At 34.6% G+C, this 24,353-nt stretch overlaps 1 protein-coding gene across 1 annotated transcript in view; it reads right to left on the reverse strand.

Annotated features, from left to right (window-relative positions):
• Positions 1-1,644: 1,644 nt before the first annotated feature.
• EFCAB13 (EF-hand calcium binding domain 13) overlaps positions 1,645-24,353 on the reverse strand; it is a 119,806-nt gene continuing 97,097 nt past the window's right edge. Inside the window, exons 15-19 of the mRNA XM_023511231.1 lie at positions 23,541-23,681; positions 14,805-14,876; positions 13,815-13,958; positions 11,237-11,308; positions 1,645-1,829 (exon numbers count right to left, since the gene is read on the reverse strand). Coding sequence (XP_023366999.1) covers positions 1,645-1,829; positions 11,237-11,308; positions 13,815-13,958; positions 14,805-14,876; positions 23,541-23,681 — 614 coding nt within the window. The remainder of the gene's footprint in view (positions 1,830-11,236; positions 11,309-13,814; positions 13,959-14,804; positions 14,877-23,540; positions 23,682-24,353) is intronic.

Genomic DNA, 24,353 nt, shown 5'->3' on the forward strand with positions numbered 1-24,353 from the left:
TGTACTCAACTCCAGTATCATCATCTCCAGAAAGCCTCTTCTGACTAACCTAGCCAAGCCTATGTAGTTTAGGTACCTATTGTGTATGTTACCATTAACACTATGTTTATCTTTACCGTAGTATTTAACAATTGGTATTCTCACTGTTTGTCATCTCAAAAAACTAAATTTTTGTGAAAATGTCTTTTATTTTTATGTATCTAGTGCCTAACAAAAACTAGGTGTCCAATAAACTTTCAGCAAATGAACTAGCTCTTCTCTGAACTCTTATACAACTCAGTATAATCATATCTCTGGCATTTTTTAAGAATTACCACATAACATTGCACAGCTCACTGAACTACTCTATTATTATACACCTTTTTGTAGTACTTTATATAGACTGTAAGTTTCCTAAATGTGAATATTTTATATTTGTTTGAATATACTACATGTTACATAAGTTTGACATACAACAGGCATTCAGGATTAGGTCTTACACATATAACCAGGTGACTGAGCACTACACAATACCAAGCGGTACTGTTCAATCAGATGACAACATGTCCCTAGAGTTGAGCCATGCAGTGGACCCAGTCAAAATGATTGATGAAGTAATGCCAAATGCATCTTTTATAATAATGTAAAAAAGAAAATACTTCAGGAATTTATTTTTAATTAATAAAAAAGTTCACACAATAACTGCCAAAACATGAAAATTATAAGTGATATATATAGTATTTTCTTTGAAAGCTCAGAGGATTCACGCTCAAGCAACCTCATGTCATAAATATCTCAGACAGAGGGGAGAAAGTCTGCCTTAGTCTCTTCCTAACCGAAGGTTCACTTCAGCCTGACTTTCTCAGAGAGTTACAGTAGTCCCTCCTTATCTGTGGTTTCACTTTCCTTGGTTTTTATTATACATGGTCAATTGCAGTCTGAAATATTAAATGGAAAGTTCCAGAAATAAATAATTGATACGTTTTAAATTTACTACCATCCTGAGTAGTGTGATAAAATCTCATGCTATTTCACTCTGTCTAGTCCCAGATGTGAATCATCACTTTGCCCAGAATATATATACTGTACATGCTACTTATCCATTAAGCACTTAATAGTTGTCTCAATAATTGAATTGACTGTGGCAGTATTTCACTGCTTATGTTTAAGTAGCCCTTGTTTTACTTACATATATCCCCTCAAAGTGTAAAAGTAGTGATGCTACTAGCATATTGTAATAATTGTTCTATTTTATTATCAGTTATTGTTCTTAACCTCTTACTGGGCCTAAATTATAAATTAAACTTTGTCATAGGTAAGTATATATAGGAAAAAACATAATATACATAGAGTTCAGTACTATCCACAGTCTCAGGCATCCCCTGAGGGCCTCAGAACATATCCCCCACAGATAAAGGAGGACTACTATACTTCACCTTCTCTAATTTATATAGTAGGTGATCAAAACAATCAATCACAACCTAAAGAAATCAATGCAGAATGCTTGATATGGCTATAAAGCAAGGACTTTAAAAAGTCTTTTAAAGATTTTCCATCAAGATAAATTTATGATCTCAGCAGATTGTTTTTCCATTAGGATAGTAATGAGAAAAATTGTTGGAAAGTGATGAATGGAAAATAAGGAAGGGGGATGAAAAAATTCTGTCACTTTATTAAGAAAATCAACTTATAATGATTAAATATACCATCAGCATCAAGTGTTTTCTCTAACATCTGATGTTCTTCAGGCTTTAAAGAAATATTGAGGTGGTCAAAAGCATTTTCCAAGTCATTAACTTGAATTTTGTCATAGTTCATCAGGTTGGCAGTATGAAGAGCACTGTATATTTCTGAAAGCAAATGGAGATTCTGTAAGTCACAATACTCTTTAGAAATAGAGTGTTTACTTTCTAAACTTTAGAACAATAATGTATCTAAAATTCTAGACTACTGTCCAAACTTATCTCAATTAACATTATCTCTGCAATTCCAAAATTAATAAAATTAACCCAAAAATACTTTATCTTAAGTATTTTCACGAGTTATTTATATCATTATCAAAAAATAAAGTTGACAAAGCTCTTTAAAATTTAACTAAATAAAATGATCAGTTTTTAAAAATTAAATTACCACCATTATTGCATTCACTAGGGAAATGTTTACTTCAGGGATCATCTCTGCCTATATGGAATTACTCAAATTTCAGAATATAAAAATGTCAGGCCTAAATTTTGTTCTTACAGATTCTGTTGCCCCATTCATTTTTTGTTTTTTGATCACAACTTTTGCCCTCCTATTAAAAGTTCCTCCAAAAGTGTGGGAGTATTAAGGTTTTAGAAATATAACATGCCTAAATTTTTAACCTAAAAGTGAAAACCTAGCCTTTGCTTTTTAATCTAAAAGATACCTATTTACAAGAGTCAGAAGCCACAAAATCTATAGATGAAGTGTGAACTGAAGAGTTTCAAGGTTATAGGAAATAGAAGTAAGGGTTTGGCTGTGAAGAAAATAAAAACACTAGAAGATCTTTCAAGCTAAAGCATTTCATATTCCTCCCTGGTCTTATCAAAGCTTCTAGGAGTTTTCTGCTCTAAACAGGATTCTTAGGATTACAGCCATGGCTTGACTGCTTCATCAATGAGTTATATAAATTATTATACACTTACAGTCACTATTTGGATCATAATCTCTAGTTTATTGAAGATAATATAAATGTTTTTTAAAGAGGCAAAGTACAACTACACAAAAGAGTTACAGAATTAACTTACTAGTTAAGTCTTATTTTCCAACAAGCCAGACAGCTGTTTCCATCTCCATATCTAATTCTTCATTAAAATTGGACTTTTCTAAAAGGTTTCAGACACACATCTCAAATTTAGGTTGAAGCTACTCTAATTTTCCCAACCATCCCAAAGAGTCCTAACATGCAAGAAGATAATTTTCTCTTTCTTAATTAAAATAGAAAAGGGAAGAGAAGAGGGTAGAAGGAAAAGGGAAAGATCCATGAACTAAGGCCTTCTTTGGGCAGCCAATCTACTTTGTTTACAAACTGCTATCTCAGCCTCTGTATTTTCTTCTCTCACAGGATTATTCTCTCTGCCTTTTTGGCTCTATTCCTTAGTCTTATCTCCTATATTGTTATATACCTTTATATCTTTATCACTTATACATACCATTATCTCCTATGTATTTTTATTTCCTATATTATTATGTACCATTTTCTACACATCTCTGCCCTCTACTCATATAAAATAGTTACAAATGTATATCACATCTGGCCAGGCACAGTGGCTCATGCCTGTAATCCTAGTACTCTAGGAGGCCAAAGTGGGAGAATTGCTTGATCTCAGGAGTTTGAGATCAGCCTGAGTAAGAATGAAACCCTGTCTCTACTAAAAAATAGAAAAATTTGCCAGGAGTCATAGCAAGCACCTGTAGTCCCCAGCTACTTGGGAGACTGAAGTAAGAGGATCACTTGAGTGTTTGAGGTTGCTTTGAGGTAGGCTGATGCCATGACACTCTAGCCTGGGGAACAAAGTGAGACTCTGACCCAAAAAAAGAGACACTCTATAGAAAGTGAGAAGACAAGCAAAAGACTCAAACAAAATATTTGCTAAGTATATAAATGATAAAAGACCTATATTCAGAATACATAAGTAAATACGAAAATAAACAACCCAACTTGGAAAAAATAAGCAAAAAATATGAACAGACACTTCACCAAAGAAGATATATGAATAAGTATATGAGAAGATACTCAACATCATTAGTCATTAATGAAATACAAAGTAAAACCACAAAGAAATATTAGTATGTATTTGTCAAATGGTTAAAATTTACAAGACTGATGACTATCCCCTATTTGCAAGTATTTGGAAGAATTGAAACTATCATACACTACTGATATGGGAATGTAAAATGGAGTAACCATTTTAGAGAAGGGTTTGGCAGTTTCTTCAAAAGTTAGACATACATGGCAGTTGCTGCCTCAGCTACTTCAGACATGGTGGCAGTTGCCTTGCCTGCACCACCCACCTCCCTCTGCTGCATGTGGGCCACCATCCACTGGGCACAGGACTGTCTACAAGAGAGAAGCTCCTCAGAGTGTTCCCTGAAAATATCTAGGACTGGGCTTTTCTAGATAATATGTTTTTGGCTATTTGAGCTTTTTGTTTTGTTTTGTTGTTTTTGTTTTTGCTAATTTGTTTGGTTGGTTATATTCTTAACTTCCATCAAGAGCACAGACTCCTATATTTTTGGTCATAAGGAAGAGTTTGGCTGTGCTCAAACTGGCAAGGAGCTCCTGATTTCAAGGAATGCTTCTAGCCTAGCCCCTCAAAATCCTTGACTTATAAGAGAGGCCTTAACACCATGTCAATCAATACCATTTCTTCTATCACTTTCATTCTGTCTTCCTGTCCTCATTCTCTCCTGTTCTGCAATTATTTTCTTTTATCTCCCCTTTCTCTTTTTTCTTTTTCTTTTCTTTTTCTCTTTCTTTTTTCTTCTTCTTTTTTTTTTCTCTTGTTTCTCCCTGCTTGCACTTTACCCTTCTCTTCCTTTTGACCTAATTCTGAGATGAGGTAATTTGAAGCAAAGGAGGAAGCAAGAAGGAAAAAGGAAGACAAGGTGGTAAACAAGTAGAAAGAAGACATGATACAGAACCAACAGAAAAATTCAGGCAACATGAAAAACCAAAACAGAGCAACCTCCACCAAGGGACCATGAGACAGCTACTGGAGAAGACTCCACCTATAAAGAATTAATGGATCTGAAAGAAAGGGAATTTAAAATATGGATAATAAAGACAGTAAAAGGAATGGACAAGAAAATGGAATGATAGAACCAAAAGTTGGACAAGAGATATGGAGAACACAGAAAGGATATGGTGATGCTTAAGGAAATGAAGGAGACAATTAGAGGATGTAAAAATGCAGTGGAAAGAATCAAAAATAGGTTAGACCATGGAGAAGAAAGAACCTCAGAGCTAGAGGATAAAGTTTTCAAGTTAACCCAGGTAGTCAAAGAGGCAGAAAAGAAGACAGAGAAAGCAGAATAGTCACTTAGAGAACTACAAGACTACATGAAACATTCAAACATATGAATAATAGGGATCCCTGAAGGGGAAGAAGATTGTCCCAAAGGAACAGAAGCCCTACTGGAGACTATCATAAGTGAAAACTTTCCAAGTTTTCCTAAAGATCCCGACACACTCCTTTCAGATGGATATCAAACCCTGGGTCATCTCAACTCAAACAGACCATCTCTAAGACACATTGTAATGAACCTGTCCAAAGTCAAAATGAAAAAAAATTCTGCAAGCAGCCAAAAGTGCCAACTGACCTACAGAGGCAGAGCCATTAGCATGACAGGAGACTTTTCAACTAAAACTTTCCAAGCCAGAAGAGCATGGTCATCTACTGTCAGCATTTTCAGCCCAGAATTCTGTATCTTGCTAAACTAAGCTTCAACATTGATGGAGAAATCAAATTTTTTGCAGATATACAAATACTAAGGAAATTTGCCACAACAAGAGTAGCTCTACAGAAAATACTAAGGCCTATTATCAATACTGACCACCACCAAAGTAAACACCCAGAAGCTAAAGGCCAAAACTTAACTTCCACAATGGTGGAAAAAATAAAACTACACAATAGACTTTCATAAAATAAGATGAATATAACTCCAACACACTTATCAATTCTCTCAATAAATGTCAATGAACTGAATTCCCCACTGAAGAGGTACAGGCTGGCTAACTGGATAAAAGCACAAGTCATCCATATGCTGTCTGCAGAAAACACAACCAGCCAGGAAGGACAAATCAAGCCTCAGGGTTAAGGGATGGAAAACAATATTTCAACCAAATGGAAATCAGAAGAAAGGAGGAGTTGCAATCTTATTTTCAGATACAAGCAGATTTAAAGCAACTAAAGCTAAGACAGACAAAGATGGACACTTTATACTGGTCAAATGAACAATACAACAAGAAAACATTTCAATTTTAAATATTTATGCACCCAATTAAATGCTCTCCAATTTATGAAACAGACTTTGATGGGTCTGAGCAATATGATACCCTATAACACCATAATAGCTGGGGATTTTAACACCCCTGTCACAGAACTGGACAGATCCTCTGAATAGAAACTAAACAAAGAAACAAAGGACTTAAATGTGACCCTAGAACAAATTGGACTAATAGACATATACAGAACACATCATCGAAAAGCTAAAGAATATATACATTTTTCTTATCACTCCATGATACATACTCCAAAATAGACCAAATACTAAGATACAAATCAAACCTTAGCAAAATTGAAAGAATAGAAATTATATCTTCTCAGACCACAAGGCAATAAATATGGAACTCAATTCCAACAAAAATGTTCATCCTCACACAAAGATATGGAAATTAAACACCTTATGCTAAATGACAGTTGAGTTCAGGAAGTGATAAAAGAGGAAATTGATAAATTGTTCAAACATAACAACAATGAAGACACAAGTTATCAAAACCTGTGGGATACAACAAAAGCAATCTTAAGAGGAAATTTTGGTGGCACCTGTAGCTCCAATGGCAAGGGCACTGGCCACATACGCCTAAAATGGCAGGTTTAAACCCAGCCTGGATCTGTTAAGCAACAATGACAACTGCAACAAAAAAATAGCCAAGCATTGTAGTGGGTGCCTATAGTCCCAGCTACTTGGGAAGCTGAGGCAAAAGAATCACTTAAGCCCAAGAGTTTGAGGTTGCTGTGAAATGTGATGCCATGGCACTCTACCCAGGGCGACAGCTTGAGACTCTGTCTCAAAAAAAAAAGGGGGGTGTGGAGGAATTTATCACATTAGATGCCTACATTCAGAAAGCACAGAGAGTGCATTGACAAACTCATGAACCATCTTGTGGAAATGGAAAAAGAAGAACAGTCTAATTCCAAATCCAGCAGAAGAAAAGAAATAACCAAAATTAAATCAGAGATTAGTGAAATTGAAAACAAAAGAATCATTCAGAAAATTAACTAAACAAAAAGTCAATTTTTTGAAAAAATAAATAAAATCAATAACCCTTTGGCCAGATTAACTAGAAACAGAAAAGTAAAACCTCTAATAACCTTCATCAGAAACAATAAATGGGAATTAACAGATGTCACAGAGATATATGAGTACTACAAGAAACTCTATGCCCAGAAATTTGACAATGTGGAGGAAATGGACCAATACCTGGATTTGTATCCTCTCCCTAGACTTAACCAAGAAGAAATAGATCTCTTGAATAGACCAATTTCAAGAACTGAGATTGAACAAACAATAAAAAATCTCCCAACAAAAAAATGCCGTGGACCAGATGGCTTCACACCAGAATTCTATCAAACCTTCAGAGAAGAGCTTATACCCATGCTGCAGAAATTATTATAAAAAAATTGAGAAGGAAGGAATCTTCCCCAACACGTTCTACAAAGCAAACATCACCCTGATACCAAAACCAAGAAAAGATCAAACTAAAAAGGAGAACTTCAGACCAATTTCACTAATGAATATAGATGCAAAAATTCTCAATAAAATCCTAGCCAATAGATTACAGCAGCACATTAAAAAAATCATTCATTACAATCAAGTAGGTTTCATCCCAGGGATGCAAGGACAGTTTAACATATGCAAGTCCATAAATGTAATTCACCATATCAACAGAGGCCAAAACAAAGACCATATGATCCTCTCAATAGATACAGAAAAAGCATTTGATAAAATTCAACATCCTTTTCTAATTAGAATATGTAAGAATTTAGGCATAGGTGGCACACTTCTTAAACTGATCGAAGCTGTCTATGACAAACCCACAGCTAATATTATACTGAAGGGAGTAAAACTGAAAGCTTTTCCACTTAAAACTGAACCAGACAAGGTTGTCCCCTATCACCACTACTATTCTAGTAGTGCTGGAAGTTCTTGCCAGTACAATCAGGCAAGAAAAGGAAATAGGCTCGGCACCTGTGGCTCAAGTGGCTAAGGCACCAGCCACATACACCTAAGGTGGCGGCTTCGAATCCAGCTCAGGCCCGCCAAACAACAATGATGGCTGCAACCAAAAAATAGCCAGGTGTTGTGGTGGGCGCCTATGGTCCCAGCTACTTGGGAGGCTGAGGCAGGAGACTTGCTTGAGCCCAGGAGTTGGAGGTTGCTGTGATGCCACAGCACTCTACCCAGGGGGATAGCTTGAGGCTCTGTTTCAAAAAAAAAAAGGAAAGGAAATAAAAGGCATCTAAATGGGAGCAGAAGAGGTCAAACTCTCTTTGCTAACAATATGATCTTGTACTTAAAGAATCTCAAAGACTCAACCACAAGACTCCTAGAAGTCATCAAAAAATGCAGTAATGTCTCAGTATATATAATCAATGTCCATAGGGTAGCTCCTGTGGCTCAAAGGAGCAGGGCACCAGCCCCATATGCCAGAGGTGGCAGGTTCAAACCCAGCCCTGGCCAAAAACTGCAAAAAAAAAAAAAAAAAATCAATATCCATAAATCAGAAGCCATTGTATATGCCAATAACAGCTGAGATGAGAAGCTAATCAAGGACACAATTCCCTTCACAGTAGCTTCCAAAAAAATGAAATACCTAGGAATATACTTAACAAAAGAGGTGAAGAACCTCTACAAAAGAAATTATGAAATCCTAAGAAAAGAAATAGCAGAAGATATCAACAAATGCAAAAACATACCATGCTCATGGCAGGGAATAATCAATATTGTGAGAATGTCTATACTTCCCAAAGCAATCTACAAATTCAATGCAATTCCCCATTAAAATACCATCATCATACTTCCGAGATTTGGAAAAAATAATTCTTCATTTTGTATAGAACCAGAAAAAAATCCATATAGCGAAGACAATTCTTAGTAATAAAAACAAAGCTGGGGTTATCTCCCTACCATAATTTAGCCTATACTACAAGACCATAGTAATCAAAACAGCATGGTATTGCAACAAAAATAGAGACATGGGCATTTGGAACTGAATAGAAAACCATGAGATGAAACTAACATCTTATAGCTACCCAATCTTTGATAAACCAAACAAGAACATACATTGGGGGAAAGAATCTCTATTTAATAAATGGTATTGGGAGAACTGGATAACCACATGTAAAAGACTGAAACTGGACCCACACCTTTCTCCACTCACAAAAATGGATTCAAGCTGGATAAAAGATTCAAACTTAAGGCATGAAACAATAAAAATCCTCCAAAAAGTGTGGAGAAAACACTTCAAAATATCAGCTTGGGAAAAGATTTTATGAAAAAGACTTCTGTGGCAATTGCAAAAACAACAAAAATAAACAAATAGGACTTAATTAAACTGAGAAGCTTCTGTATAGCTAAGGACACAACAACCAAAGCAAACAATCTTCAGAATGGGAAAAGATATTTGCATGTTATAAATCAGACAAAAGCATGATAACTAGGATCTACAGAGAACACAAATTAATCAACAAAAAAAGACACAACAATCCCATGTATCACTGGGCAAAAGAGATAAAGAGAACTTTTTCTAAAGAAGAAAGACGAATGGCTAACAAACATATGAAAAAATGCTCATCATCCCTAATTATCAGAGAAATGCAAATCAAAACTACTCTGAGACATTATCTAACCCCAGTGAGTATAGCCCACATCACCAAAGTCTCAAAGCTGCAGATGCTGGCATACATAGATGTGGAGAGACAGTAACACCTTTATACAGCTGGTGAGACTGCAAACTAATACATTTTTGGAAGGAAGTATGAAGAATCCTCAAAGAACTCAAATTAGACCTCCCATTTGATCTCTCAATCCCATTACTAGGCATTTACCCAGAAGAAAAAAAAATCCTTTTATCATAAGGATATTTGCACTAGACTATTGATCGCAGCTCAATTTACAATCAACAAAATGTGAAAACAACCTAAATGCCGACCAACCCAGGAATATATTAACAAGCTGTGATTTATATATACCAATACTATTCAGTCATTTTAAAAAATGGAGACTTTACATCTTTTGTATTGACCTGGATGGAGGTGGAACATATTCTTAATAAAGCATCATAAGAATGGAGGAGCAAGAATCCAATGTACTCAATTCTAAAATGAAGGCAGCAGATGAGCTAAAACAAGGGGTAGGGTAGGGGGAATGAGGTAGCAGAGAGAGGGGAGAAGGGAGGGAGCTGGGGGACACAGTGTATGGCACACCTCTTGGAGGCAGGACACAAGTATAAGAGGGACTTTATCTAACAAATGCAATTAGTGTAACTAATTCTTTGTACCCCCAATGAATCCCAAACAATAAAAAAAATTAGACATACACTTACCATAAGATCCAACCAACATAACCCTTGGTAATTACCCAAGAGAAATGAAAGCATATGTGCATACAACAATTTGTACATGAATGATCACATCAACTTTATTTGCCAGAGCCCCCAAATGTTAGCAACCTAGTGTATATCACCAAGTAAACAGATAAACTGTGGTATATCTATAAAATGAAATATATTTATAAAAAAATCTATAAAATAAAAAAATTATGAATACATGCTATATGAATAAATCTAATTATGCTGAGTGAAATAAGCCAGCAAAAAAAAAAAAAAGAGCACAACTATTTATATAAAATTCTGGAAAATGTATACATGAATCTACAGTAAAAGAAAGCAGATGAGTGGTTTCCTGGGAATGTGAGGATAGAGGTTGGAGAAAAGAAAGAGATCACAAAGGGGCAGGAAGAAGGTGTAGGAATGAAAGATGTGTTTATTATCTTGATTGTGATAATGGTTTCATAGGGGTATGCATGTCTACAATTGTAAAAATATATAAAAACATACAGTTTTTATATTAATTATATCTCATGATGCTGTTAAAAATAATAAGACAAGGTAATGAAACTATGACAAATTTCTTTTTTTCTTTTTTTTTTTTTTTTTTTAGACAGAGCCTCAAGCTATCAGCCTGGGTAGAGTGCTGTGGCATCACAGCTCACAGCAACCTCCAACTCCTGGGCTCAAGTGAGTCTCCTGCCCCAGCCTCCCGAGTAGCTGGGACCACAGGCACCCACCACAACGCCCGGCTATTTTTTTGGTTGCAGCCGTCATTGTTGTTTGGCAGGCCAGGCTGGATTCAAACCCACCACCTTAGGTGTATGTGGCTGGTGCCTTAGCCTCTTGAGCCACAGGCGCCAAGCCGACAAATATCTTAAAATAAAATATTAATTGACCCACCTTCAAATATAGGATCTGGCTTACTTGTATTCAAATTCTCCAAAATGTCTTTGAGACATACTTCACTATTTTCTAGAAAAGAAAATACAAGGATTATGAAATGGCAAATGTCAATGCCAGTAATCATTAAATAGGCATGACAAGATAGAAATGAGAAAACTTTGTAATATCTAAAAATTTGCAGGATAAAAACCAGCTAATTTAAAACAGTTTTACCCAGAATCTGTTTTCTCATAGCAAGGAAGAAATTCTAAAGTAATTTATTAATACTTGGCTTAAATAATTAAAATTTGATGTACATATTATATAGGTTAGATACTAAATAAAAATGGGATGCCTCTTAAAAATATTTCCAGGAGGAAAAACTATGCATTTTAATGAGTTTTCAATCTGCTTATGTTCTCATTATGTTTCTAATATGGAGTTTATCTCCCACCTAGAAAAATGGCTTTTACCAAAAAGACAAAATAACAAGTGTTGGCAAGGAAGTGGTAAAAGGGAAACTCTTATCCATTTATGGAAGGAAAATAAATTACCATAGCCATTATAAAAATAGTACAGAGGTTCCTCAAAAAATTAAAAACATATATATCTAAAGTAAATGAAATACATAAGTATGACATATCTGCACTCTAATATTCACTGCAGAACTGTTCATCCATAATAGCCAAGATAAGGAACCAACCGAAATGTCCATCCTTCAACAGATAAGTGGTTAATGAATACGATATATATTTAGGTTATTAAGTGTCCAATTTCCTTAAGTACTGATTTTGACAGTTGATATCTCTTGACATTACACATTTTTATCATGAAGGTACATCCTCAGTCTTTCAAATACACATTTTGGCTTGTGATTTATCTTTCAGTTTTTTTAGAGCAATTTTCATAAAACCATACATAAGTCAAAAATTCATGTTATTTTCAAATGTGATCTATGTCAAACCAATGTGTTGCAGACAATTTGAAATATCAATGACATGTTTGGGAAAGATGTGGCTAACAAACACATAGTATACATCGACAGTTTAAGAAGTTCTCTACTGGTGATTTTAAGCTTGAAAATGAGCCAAATTAGCTACCAGGGAACCAAGATAGATAATGATGAGCTTGAAAGCAGTATAGAAGTGAATCCATCTCTACCTACATGTGAATTAGCAGCAAGTTTGACATTGCTGTTCCAACAAAATTGGACCATTTGAATCAGCAAGGTAAAGAAGCTGGGTGAATGGTTTCCAAATGAATTAAACGAGCATCAGCAGAGAAATCATCTTAAAGCTTGCCTTTCTTTACTGTTATGACATAAAAGCAAACCATTTCCACAACATATTGTTACATTTGATAAAAAATGAATCCTTTTTGATAATCACAAGCATTTGGCACAATGTTCCGGTAATGATGAAGTGCCAAAACACAGTCCAAAACCAAATACTCATCAAAAAAAGCTAATGGTATCCTGTTTGGTTATCTAGAGCTGGTACTACTAATTACAGTTTCATAAAACCTGGTCAATCAATTACAGCACATGTATATTGCAACCAATTCATTGAAATGATGAGGATGCTTGCAATTAAGCAGCCAAGTTGGTCAATAGAAAGCCTTGCAACAGAGCTCTTGATCACATAGCACACATTACTGCTCAAACTACACAAGCTAGAGTTGGAAACTCTCTGTCATCTACCATTCACCAGATCTTGCACAAAATGACTACCAGGTTATGCCAGGTTTTGGACCACTTCTTGCAGGAAAACAGTCAATAAATAGAAAACACCTTTGGCAATTTCATTGCCACTTGTTTCCAGGCTTCTTCACTACTGGCATGAACAAGCTAACATGAAGACGGCAAAACTGTGTTGATAATTTAGGTGCATACTTTGATTAATTGTACTGCTTCTTGTTTGAGATACAATAAACACAATTTTGATTCACAATCGGCAATATCATATTTAATGACCTGCACACACACACACACACACACACACACACACAAACAATACTATTCAACCTTGAAGAAGAAGGAAATCCTGTCATTTGTGACAACACAGATGAGCCTGGAGGAGATTATACTTAGTGAAAAAAGCCAAACACAGAAAGACATTTACTGCATGATCTCACTTATATGTGGAATCTAAACAAGTGGAACTCACAGATGCAGAGAGTATAATGGGGTTACCAGAGGCTGCAGTGAGGGAGACGCTGGTTAATGGGAACAAAGTTTTAGTTGGACAAGAAGAATACGTTCTAAAGATCTATTGTACAGCAAAGTGATCATAGTTAATAATAATCTATACTTGAAAATTGCTGAGAGTACATTTTAAATGTTATCACAAAAAATTATAAGGATGCGAGGTGATGAATATGCTAACACCTTGATTTAATCATTCTACCATGTATACATATATCAAAACATCATATTGTACACCATAAATACACATAACTTTTCATTTGCCAGTTAAAAAATTAAACACTGATCAAAAAATAAAATAAAATGCACATATATACAACAGATACCCCAAGTACACAGTAAAACTAGGACTTCATTAAGCTCAGCATAGATTGCTCTTTCAAAAGGATTCACCATCAATAGATGCTTGTCTCAAGATCTCCTGGAATGTCTGGTTGCTTAGTGGAATTCCAGCACTCAAGAATTTGGAGCACAGTTCATTTACAGGCATATTATCATTTCTGATACTTTTAAGCACTGTAATCTCTTTAAGCAAATCTGTAAATATAAGAATAATATAGAACATATGATGAAGCTGGGGTAAAGCCCTTTTTAAAACAACACTCACAGCCTAAAGAGAGGTAGACATATTGTAGGAGGAATTCTGGGTTAAAGGGCTTTTAAAACATATCAATGGGCTTTGTTTTTAGAAGTCAGTTAAGCAATAAACAAAATTTAACATACCCGTACCCAAGTAAAAATTCAGTTTCTACAAAATTTTTGTATAAGTCCACTTTTATTCATCACTTCCCCTCAAAGGTGTTTTTACTACGTGCTCTGGTCTTTCACAGACTGCAAAGGTTTTCAAGAACAGGTGATAGCTTTTTAAATGAGATCAAGAAGCAGAAAAGAAGCCAAGTAGTTAGGGAAAGGAAAACTTTGAAAAATATAAATCTTCTATAGACCAAAAAACAGTCACACATCATCCCAGCATTAAAGGGCCTTTCTCCCTTCCAGTTTTATGTGGACTATATCTTTTTTGAGTCTTCCTTAACTTGTTTCACTATAGGTGAGGAAAATAAGCATGTGGATATTAAGGTGAGAGGAAATTGTATTAGAATAATGGAGGAATGTAACTTTTCAATGACGCACATACTGAGACAAATTATTTGCTTTACAGAAGTATATTCTAGGTATGTAATTTTGAATAATTCATTATACTCACATAGATTCAATGTGATAAGGAATAAGAAAGCATATTACAATATTTCAGATAAAGCAAAGAAAATTTAATGAAACTATTGAAAATATAGGAGTAAATAAACTATATTTCTAAAAAGTCAGAGTACTCTACGAATGACCATATGAACTTGTTTTTAATTTTAATGCTCTTACTATACTTACTGTTGAATGGTGTTGATGGTTTAGCTGAATCAGTTAAAAGATTACTTACAACTTTTAAGATCATTTTTCCTTCTGCAAAGTTAAGAAAGAAAGAGTATTTTAAACTCATTTAGATAGGGATCTGATATTGCTTCAATATTATTCCATTCAGCTTTCAAACTTCTGCAATCATAATGCATAGTAAGAAATACATTCAGATTATAAGCACACCCAAGACACACAAACAGAAATACAAGAGAAGAAAATGATAAAAGAAAAACAATTTAAGGAAATAGTAAACATACAATAGAGGATCAAAAAAGTCAAGAGTTACAGTTAACACATACAAACCACTAACATAAATTATCTAAAAAAAAAAAGAAAAATTACAAAGATGATTAATGAGATAGAGCATGACTGTAGATGTTATAAATAAATTACAAAAAGGCTAAGACTTATTATTAAAATCTTTATAGCATTATAGCAATAAATTTTCAGACAAAAAAATCTAAATTCCTGTGAGAAAAAACTCAGGAATTAACTCAAAAATAAACAGAAAACCTAAATAATCCTATAACATGAAAAAAGATGAATCAGTAACCAAAGATCTCCCTAAAAAGAAATGTTAGGCTCAAATAACTTCTTTCATGAGTTCCACTAGACAAGAAAGGAATATGCAATTTCAATACAATATAAACTATTCCAGGATTTTAAAAAAGAAAGACTATTTTAAATTTATCAAGATAATCTGACAGTAAAGCCTGATAATGCTCATATTAAAAAAAGAAATTATAAGAGAGTCTCACTCATATGTAAAGCTATAGTAATCCTAAACAAAGTATTAGATAAATGAACCCAGCAATATATAAGAAGGATAATACATCATGATCAAAATGAGTTAATTCCAAAAATTCGTGTTGCCTGTAATATGAAAAATGTATTAATATAATTCACCACACTAACCAATTAAAAGAGAGAACATACATGACTTTTCTTAATAATATGTGTATGTAGATACATAAATGTTGTTTGGAAAATTCAAATAAAGCAAATAAACAAATATAATAAATGCAAACAAGGATTAAAAGATAATTTCCTTAGCCTAGTGAATGGCATTTATGAAAAACCCACAGTAAACATCATACTTGGTGAAATGCTAAAGACGTTCCTTTGATATCAGGTGCAAGACAAAAATACCCATTACACCACCTCTAGCTAAAAGTATTCCAAAGGTCCCAGCCTCAATACAGAAAGAAAAATGAAAATATAAAAAAAGAATAAATTATGAAATTATACTTTAGGAAATATAACATGACCATGAAATGGAAAACACAGTACTATAAAGATGCATGTCTCTCAAATTAAACTATGTTCAAAAATCTCAAGGGATTTTGACATACTGTTTCTAAAATTTACATGAAAATGGAAGGGTCTAAGAATATGAAAGATAGATCAGGCTCAATAGCTCATGTCTGTAATCCTAGCAATCTGGGAGGATCCCTTGAGCTCTGGAGTTTGAGACCAGCTGGAGCAAGAGTAAGACCCTGTCTCTACTAAAAATAGAAAAATTAGCTGGGCATCATGGTGGGGACCTGTAGTCCCAGATATTTGGGAGGCTAAGGCAGGAGGATTGCTTGAACCCTGGAGTTTGAGGTTGCTATGAGCTAGGCTGATGCCATGGTACTCCAGCCTGGGCAACAGAGTATGACTATGTCTAAAAAATGAAATGAAATGAAATGAAATGAAAATTAAAAAAAATAAAAGCCAAAACACCCTCAAAGAACATCAAAATGGGACAATAGTGGAGCCTGACCTACTACATATAAAGTTTATTATAAACCTACAGTTAATATGATGCAATGGTATATTTTGAAACTATTAAGAAAAGAATATAATTGTGATAGATGTATTACCTAGTCAATGTAAGCATTCCACATTGTATATCATATCAGTACACTGAACCCATAAATGCATCAATGTACAAAGTTATGATTTAATAAAAACAAAACAAAAAAATTAAAAATAAAATAAAATAAAAAAATAAAAGCCGAGACACACTTAAAGAACATCAAAATGGGACAATAATGGGAGAAGATATTTACAGGTTATGTCTCCAACAAAGGTTTAATAACCAGAATCCACAGAAAATGCAAATGTATTAGCAAGAAAAGAACAAGTGATCTCATCTCAGGGTGGACAAGGGACTTGAAGAGAAACTTCTCTGAAAAAGATAGGCCCATGGCCTACAGACATATGGAAAAAAGCTCATCATCCTTAATCATCAGAGAAATGCAAATGAAAACTACTTGGAGATATCATCTAATTCCAGTAAGATTAGCCCACATCACAAAATCCCCAAACCAGAGATGTTGGCGTGGATGTGGAGAAAGGGGAACACTTCTACATTGCTGGTGGGAATGCAAACTAATACGTTCCTTTTGGAAAGATATTTGGAGAACACTTAAAGAACTAAAAATAGACCTGCCATTCGATCCTACAATTACTCTACTAGGTATATATCCAGAGAACCAAAAATCACACTATAACAAAGACGTATGTACCATAATGTTTACTGCAGCCCAATTCATAATTGCTAAGCCATGGAAGAAGCCCAAGTACTCATCAACCCATGAATGGATCAATAAATTGTGGTATATGTACACCATGGAACATTATGCAGTCTAAAAGAAAGATGGAGACTTTACCTCTTTCATGTTTACATGGATGGAGCTGGAACATATTCTTCTTAGTAAAGTATCTCAAGAATGGAAGAAAAAGTATCCAATGTATTCAGCTCTACTATGAAACTAATTTATAGCTTTCACATGAAACGTATAACCCAATTAAAGCCCAAGAATATGGGGAAAGGGGAAAGGGAGGGAAGGGGAGGGGGGAGGATGGGTGAAGGGAGAGTAACTGGTGGGACCACACCTACAGTGCATCTTACAAGGGTACATGTGAAACTTACTAAATGTAGAATATAAATGTCTTAACACAATGCTATGAAGGCTATGTTAACCAGTTTGATGAAAATATTTCAAATTGTATATAAAACCAGCACATTGTACTCATGACTGCATTAATGCACACAGCTATGATTTAATAAATAAATAATGGAATAATAGTGGAGCCTGCTATTATAAAGTTTATTATAAAACTACAGTTAATATGTGGCACTGATAGAAAAATAGACCAATAAAAGAAACCATGCATATATACATGTATATATTTGATAAAGACCGAGCAATGTTACAAGTCAATGAAAAAAGAAAAGTTTTCTCAATAAAAGGTATAAAAAATAAAATTGAGCCCCTACTTAACACTATAAAACATAAAAATCATGTCTATATAGATTAAAGACATAAACGTGAAAGACAAAACTATAAAGCTTTCAGAACATCATATAGAATAATCCTTCCATGATCTCAGGATGGGGCAAGATTTCTCAAATAAGACATAAAATATACTAATAACTAAGGTAAATACTGATAGATGTGAGTACATTAAAATGAAGAATTTTTACCAAAATACAGCATAAAAAGTGAAATGACAAACCACAGATTGAGAGAAAATATGGGCAAAATATAGTGCTAAAGAGCATATCCAGAATATATAAAGATTTTTTTTTTTTTGAGACAGAGTCCAAAACACAGACTCCTTATGACCACATATACTACATGAAATAAATTGATACTCAAAAATATTCAAAAGAAAGCATGATAGGTAGGTCCAGTAGTTTTAGGTCCTGACAGCTAGGGGTGGGGGTTAGATGCTGCCCATTCACAGTCAGGAGACATTGACCCCTGCAGGTAAGGAGCTTAGAATAGAAACCTCTGCAAAAACTAGTCTCTGGAAGGGTTCCCTTCTCAGTAAAAAGAGAAGTAAAAAACTTAAGCCCAAGCTTAACCAGCCCAAAGCTCTGAATGGAAAAGTATTCTATGAGAAATTTAAAACTCAAGATTGTAGAATGGATGGATATGGATCTGAATTTATCATTTCCACACTGGATGAAATCTCCAAGCTGTGAAATTACCCTAAGAACAGATTTTAGACCAGTGCTACCTTGGAAGTTCTGCCAGACACAAACATAAACACGTCCAAATCTTAAGGTTCACACAGCTTATACCATAATTTTTTAAAAATCTTGTTTGAAGACAGGTTCACAAAAATTACAAGCCATACAAGGAAGCAATTGAGTCTGAAATAAAAAGATAGTAGATAAAATAAAAAGGAGGAGTATCATAATAATTCAATATAACAAAATCATCTTTAAAAGACTATAAAAATATGTTAATATTTTTTATTTTTTTGAGACAGAGTCTCACTCTGCTGTCCCAGGCTAGAGTGCTATGGCATCACAGCTCACAGCAACCTCAAACTCCTGGGTTTACGTGATCCTCTTGCCTCAGCCTCCGGAGTAGCTGGACTATGTGGCTAGTTTTTCTCTTTTTAGTAAAGACAGGGTCTTGTTCTTGCTCAGTCTAGTCTCAATGTTCTAAACTCAGGCAATCTCCACCTACCTCAGCCTCTCAGAGTGCTGAGGTTACAGGTATGAACTACCATGTGCTGCCAAATTTCTATAAATTAATATTTTTCTTTAAATCCCAAAACACAAATGAGTAAAAGTCCTGACTCCTAACTGAGCATTTCATTAAACAGAAAATTGAAGTAGCTAAAAAATATTTAAAATGCTCAATCTCTTTAGTAATCAAAGAAATGTAAATTAAAACCAAAATTAGACATCTTCCCATCAGATTAGGAAAAAAACAAAAATAAATATAACAATAACCAAGTGTTGGTTAAGATATGGAACCACAGGAATTCTTAAGCTTTGTCAGTGGGGGTATAAATATTTATACCTACTTTGGAAATGTCTGATATCATTCAGTAAAGTAAAATATGGATATTTCTCTAAAGAATAATCTCAGAGAAGCTCTTGCACACATACATCAGCAGATAAATAGATTCATAACAGATTAGCCAAAAACTGAAATATGCTCTTAGTTTATCAGCAGTAGAGCTCATTTATTTTAAAGTTGTGGTTTATCCAGCAATGAAAAACTAAACAACAGTAAAAATGAAGAAATCACAGCTACAATGCATCTGTTTAGATAAATTTCACGTTTCTGAGATAAACAAATTATAAAAAGTATTTATTAATTATTACATTTATATAAAGTACAAAAACAAGTGAAACTACACTAAATTTTTTTTTTTTTCAGTTTTTGGCCAGGGCCAGGTTCAAACCTGCTACCTCTGGTATATGGGGCTGAAGCCCTACTCCTTTGAGCCACAGGCATAGCAAGCTAAAAACAAAAGCAAGAAAATGGTTATCCCAAATGTCAGGATAATGATTATCTCTGTTTCAGAATAAAGGGAATAGAATCATGGGTAGTTTACATAACTTTTAGAGAACTGAAAATGATTTTATTTCTTAACCTAGGATTAAGAATTAACATGGTTAAGTTATTCTTTGAGCTATGCACACATTTAATATACTACCCTGTTACGTTGAATATATTTTATAACAAAATTAAATAAAGAATTAAAATCAGAGACTCAGTGCCCATAGCTCATTGGTTCCGGAGCTGGTGGGTTCAAACCCAACCCAGGCCTGCTAAACAACAATGACAACTACAACAACAACAACAAAAAAGTAGCTGGGCATTGTGGCAGGCACCTATAGTCTCAGCTACTTGGGAGGCTGAGGCAACAGAATAGCTTAAGCTCAAGACTTGGAGGTTGCTGTGAGCTGTGATGCTATGGTACTCTACTGAGGGCAACATAGTGAGACTCTGTCTCAAAAAAAAAAAAAAAGAAAGAAAAGAAATACAATCAGATACCTCTTAGTGCACATATTAAGCTTCACATTTCTTACATATTGTTTTCACTTTTTTTACATATTGCCTTTCTGGAGTCTGGAATCTGGAGTCTGGATTCTGGAGTCTGGATTCTGTTCTCCTCTAGAGCAAAGACTATTTTACTAATCTATTTAACTTCTGAGGCTAGCACTAAGCTTAATATTAATAATAATTTAACAATAAAAAGAAAAAATATAGCAAATGAAAAGCAGCAGAATTCACAAGACAATTTGTATTTCCGGGTTCCTCCAGTTTTTCCTAAATAGCTCAAAAGCAGCAAAGTCCACAGCCACATTTCCAATTCAAAACCTTAGTATGGTGGTTTTAGCATCTTCCAAAATATTCTTGGGTTTTGGATACACATGGAGGTTTCCTAATAGCTTAAAAATATCATGTTAAATGCCTTCAAATTAGCCAGTTGACAACCATTTCAAAAACTGACACAGATTTTTTATGAAATGCCAATAAAAAATCCTTAAACATAATCTTTGCCAACAAATCATCATGAAGCAAAAAAAAAAAAAAAAAAAAAAAAACTGAGTGAGAGAGAAAGAGCAAGAGTTCTTAGAAGTCAGTGAATTATATAAATGAGTATGTTATTTATGGACATATACCCATAAGAAATTATATTCGCTGATGTTAAACATCAGAATATTGAATTTTACTACTGGAAAGGTGATGAAAATACATAACCTCCCCTATCCTTTTATCCCAGCACAAATTACACTTTCTCTACTCCTCTTCTGAAGCAAACATAAACCACAAAAAGGAAAGAAGTTCACTGCAGTGATTATATGACCTCTCTTGTTTTGTGATTTAAGTATTTGTTGTTAAAGTTACATTATAATTTTAAAAATGCAATTCACCCATAATCTCTATAATCCAAACAGTAACCATTTCTATTTTTTCCAAGTTCCTTTGTAAATACACATGTAAAGTGTATCTATTTATGAAATTATAGTTTATGTATTTTTTGCATGTTTTTCTCTCAAACATATATAAGTTATTACTTTTCATATTTAATGGCTACATAGTTGTATTTTGAGCAGATGATTACCATAACTATTGGACATCTAAGTTGTTCTCAAATCACATCATTGTTTGTAGCCAACATGTATTATGTAATAGAATTAAGACACCATCAGCAGCAAACAATCACACACACTCTTTGTAGTCTTAATCCTATATTGGTGTTTGACATGAATTAAAATTCATGTATTGGAGAGTTAGTGAAATGTTTATTCATGCTTTAGCATGTACTAAGCCAAATAAACACATACAAGATTTTAAAAAGTCATCCCAAAGGTCTCATGGTGAAAAAACATAACAATTTAAGGGCTTGAATATTCAATCAATATATCTAAAACTTCCCTGGTGAGCAAATATTAACCATAGTTAACATGAGGAAGAACGAAGAAGTTGCAATATTGAGAGACAAAAGTTTCTTATTTGAAATAATACAGGAAAGGCCAATAACTAATTGCAACCCTGTCCTTGCAGTTAGCTAGGGCAAGTACCTAGAAAAGTGCTATCTCTGCCTCATCTCTGATGTATCCTATAGCTAAGCACCACATAAATTCTCTGGGTAAAGTAAGTAGGACCGTGTAATGCCTGTCTTCTGACCATTCCAGAAGTCACTTGCTGAACCTCACACCTATCTTTCAATACTCTATCTGGTCTAAAAATTATGTGACTCTAACAATGGTAAGATGGCTAAGATTATATTTGGCATCAAAAAAAGCCAAAAGCTTGTGGAATTCTGTCTGTAAGAATTATCTTATCTCTAGAATCTAGGGTTGGGGAAAAGAAAGAGGAAGATTCTGTCATATTCTTATTTTGATGATTACTCTCCCATAATTAATATCTTGCTTTAACAGTTTCCTGGTCTACCAACTGAGATAGTTGGGCAGGCACTGAACATCTGGTTTTTAAATATGAATACCAAGATTACTTCTATTTGTCTTGTCCAAATAAAGAATATTCATATACTTTCCAAAAAGGGTTTTAAAGATTCATAGTGAGCAATACGTGAACCTGCCAGTTCCACAACAATCTCTTGAAACGTACAGTGTTACTCATTTTTTCAAAAAAAATTAACCATCACAAAGGTTAAATTTTTTCGAAAAAATGGGTAACACTATGTTTAGGAACTGGCAGGTTTACATATATCACAAAGTCCCAAAGTTACAGATGCTGGTGTAGATGTTGAGAGAGGGGGACACGTCTACATTGTTGGTGGAACTGCAACCTTATACAGCCTCTTTGGAAAGAAGTATGGAGACTCCTCAAAGTTAGATCTCCCATTTGATCCTGCAATCCCACTACTAGGAATCTACCTAGGACAAATAAAATCATTTTATCTTAAGAACATTTACACTAGACTATTAATCACAGCTCAATTCACAATTGCCAAAATTAGAAACAACCTAAATGTCCGCCTATTCAGGATGGATTAATAAGCTGCAGTATATGTATATCATGGAATACTATTCAGCCATTAAAAACATGGAGACTTTACATCTTTTGCATTAACCTGCATATAGTGGGAATGCATTCTTCTCAATAAAGTATCACAAGAATGGAGAAACAAGAATCCAGAGTGCTCAATTCCAAAATATAGCCAGTAGATGGTCTAACACATGCCCACATAAGATGAAAATTCAAATCAATTCAGGGAGAGGGGAGGGGATGCATGTGTCCCAACTTAATGGGCACAAGGTTAGGGTGTATGGAACATGGGGGTGGGACACAATTATAAGAGGGGCTTTACTTAACAAAAGCAAACAATGTACCCTCAATGTATCCTCAATTAACATGAAACAATAAAAAATAAATAAAAATAAATTTAACCTTTGTGAATATATATGTTCTAACAGGAGATTTAAGAAGTACTCACCATCTGTTGCAGAGTTCAGTAATACCGTAAGTTGTTCTTCATTTAAAGGTTTTTCCAGGCTATTCAAGGTAGACGAAAGGTCTTTAATTTCAACTTGCCCATCAGAGACACTATGAACAATATTCCATACATCTTCTATTCCTAGTGTATACATTGATGACAAAATGTAACTATACAGATAAGCACATAACACTCTTACTTGGGGTGGATTTCTTCCTGGTTGGAGATCCTCCCCACCTGCACCTGGGTGGAATAATGCCATTTTAACTGCATAAACCAGGCCTCCATTTTCCTTTCGTCTCACACTTCAGAATAATCTTTCATTTTTGGCTCTGTAACTTTTCATTTGGTGCTGAACCTGAGATGGGGAGAAGCCCTTTGGGAGGCCAAAGTATACCCCTTTGGACCCAGCTAAACAGACCCTACTGGCAAAGCAAAAGAAAATGGGAAACCTCTCTGACCCTGCCTAAACTCCATCTAATGGTGAGATGAACACTCATCTAAGACTCCTTTTCTAAACTTTTTTAACTTCTCTTCCCATTCTCTACTCTTAACTTCCTCTTTCCCTCTCCCTCCATCTCTGGATCTCTTAATTCTTTCTTCATTTTTTTTCCCAGCTGGTTTCACACTTGGAGGCCTCACTCCCCTGACCGCCCCATGCCTCATGTTTGGGGGATGCCCTCTTATAGGCCTGGGTTTTGGCTGGTTCCCGAGCCTCACCCTGCTAATGCCCTACTGTGGGCCTAGACCCCTCTGGCTGGTTAAGGTCAGGTGCAGAGGCCAGGCCCTCATTTTTTTTTTTTTTTTTTTTTT

The sequence above is a fragment of the Otolemur garnettii genome, unplaced genomic scaffold, assembly GCF_000181295.1.
Source record: "Otolemur garnettii isolate 467f Iridium unplaced genomic scaffold, OtoGar3 scaffold00018, whole genome shotgun sequence".
NCBI lineage: Eukaryota > Metazoa > Chordata > Mammalia > Primates > Galagidae > Otolemur > Otolemur garnettii.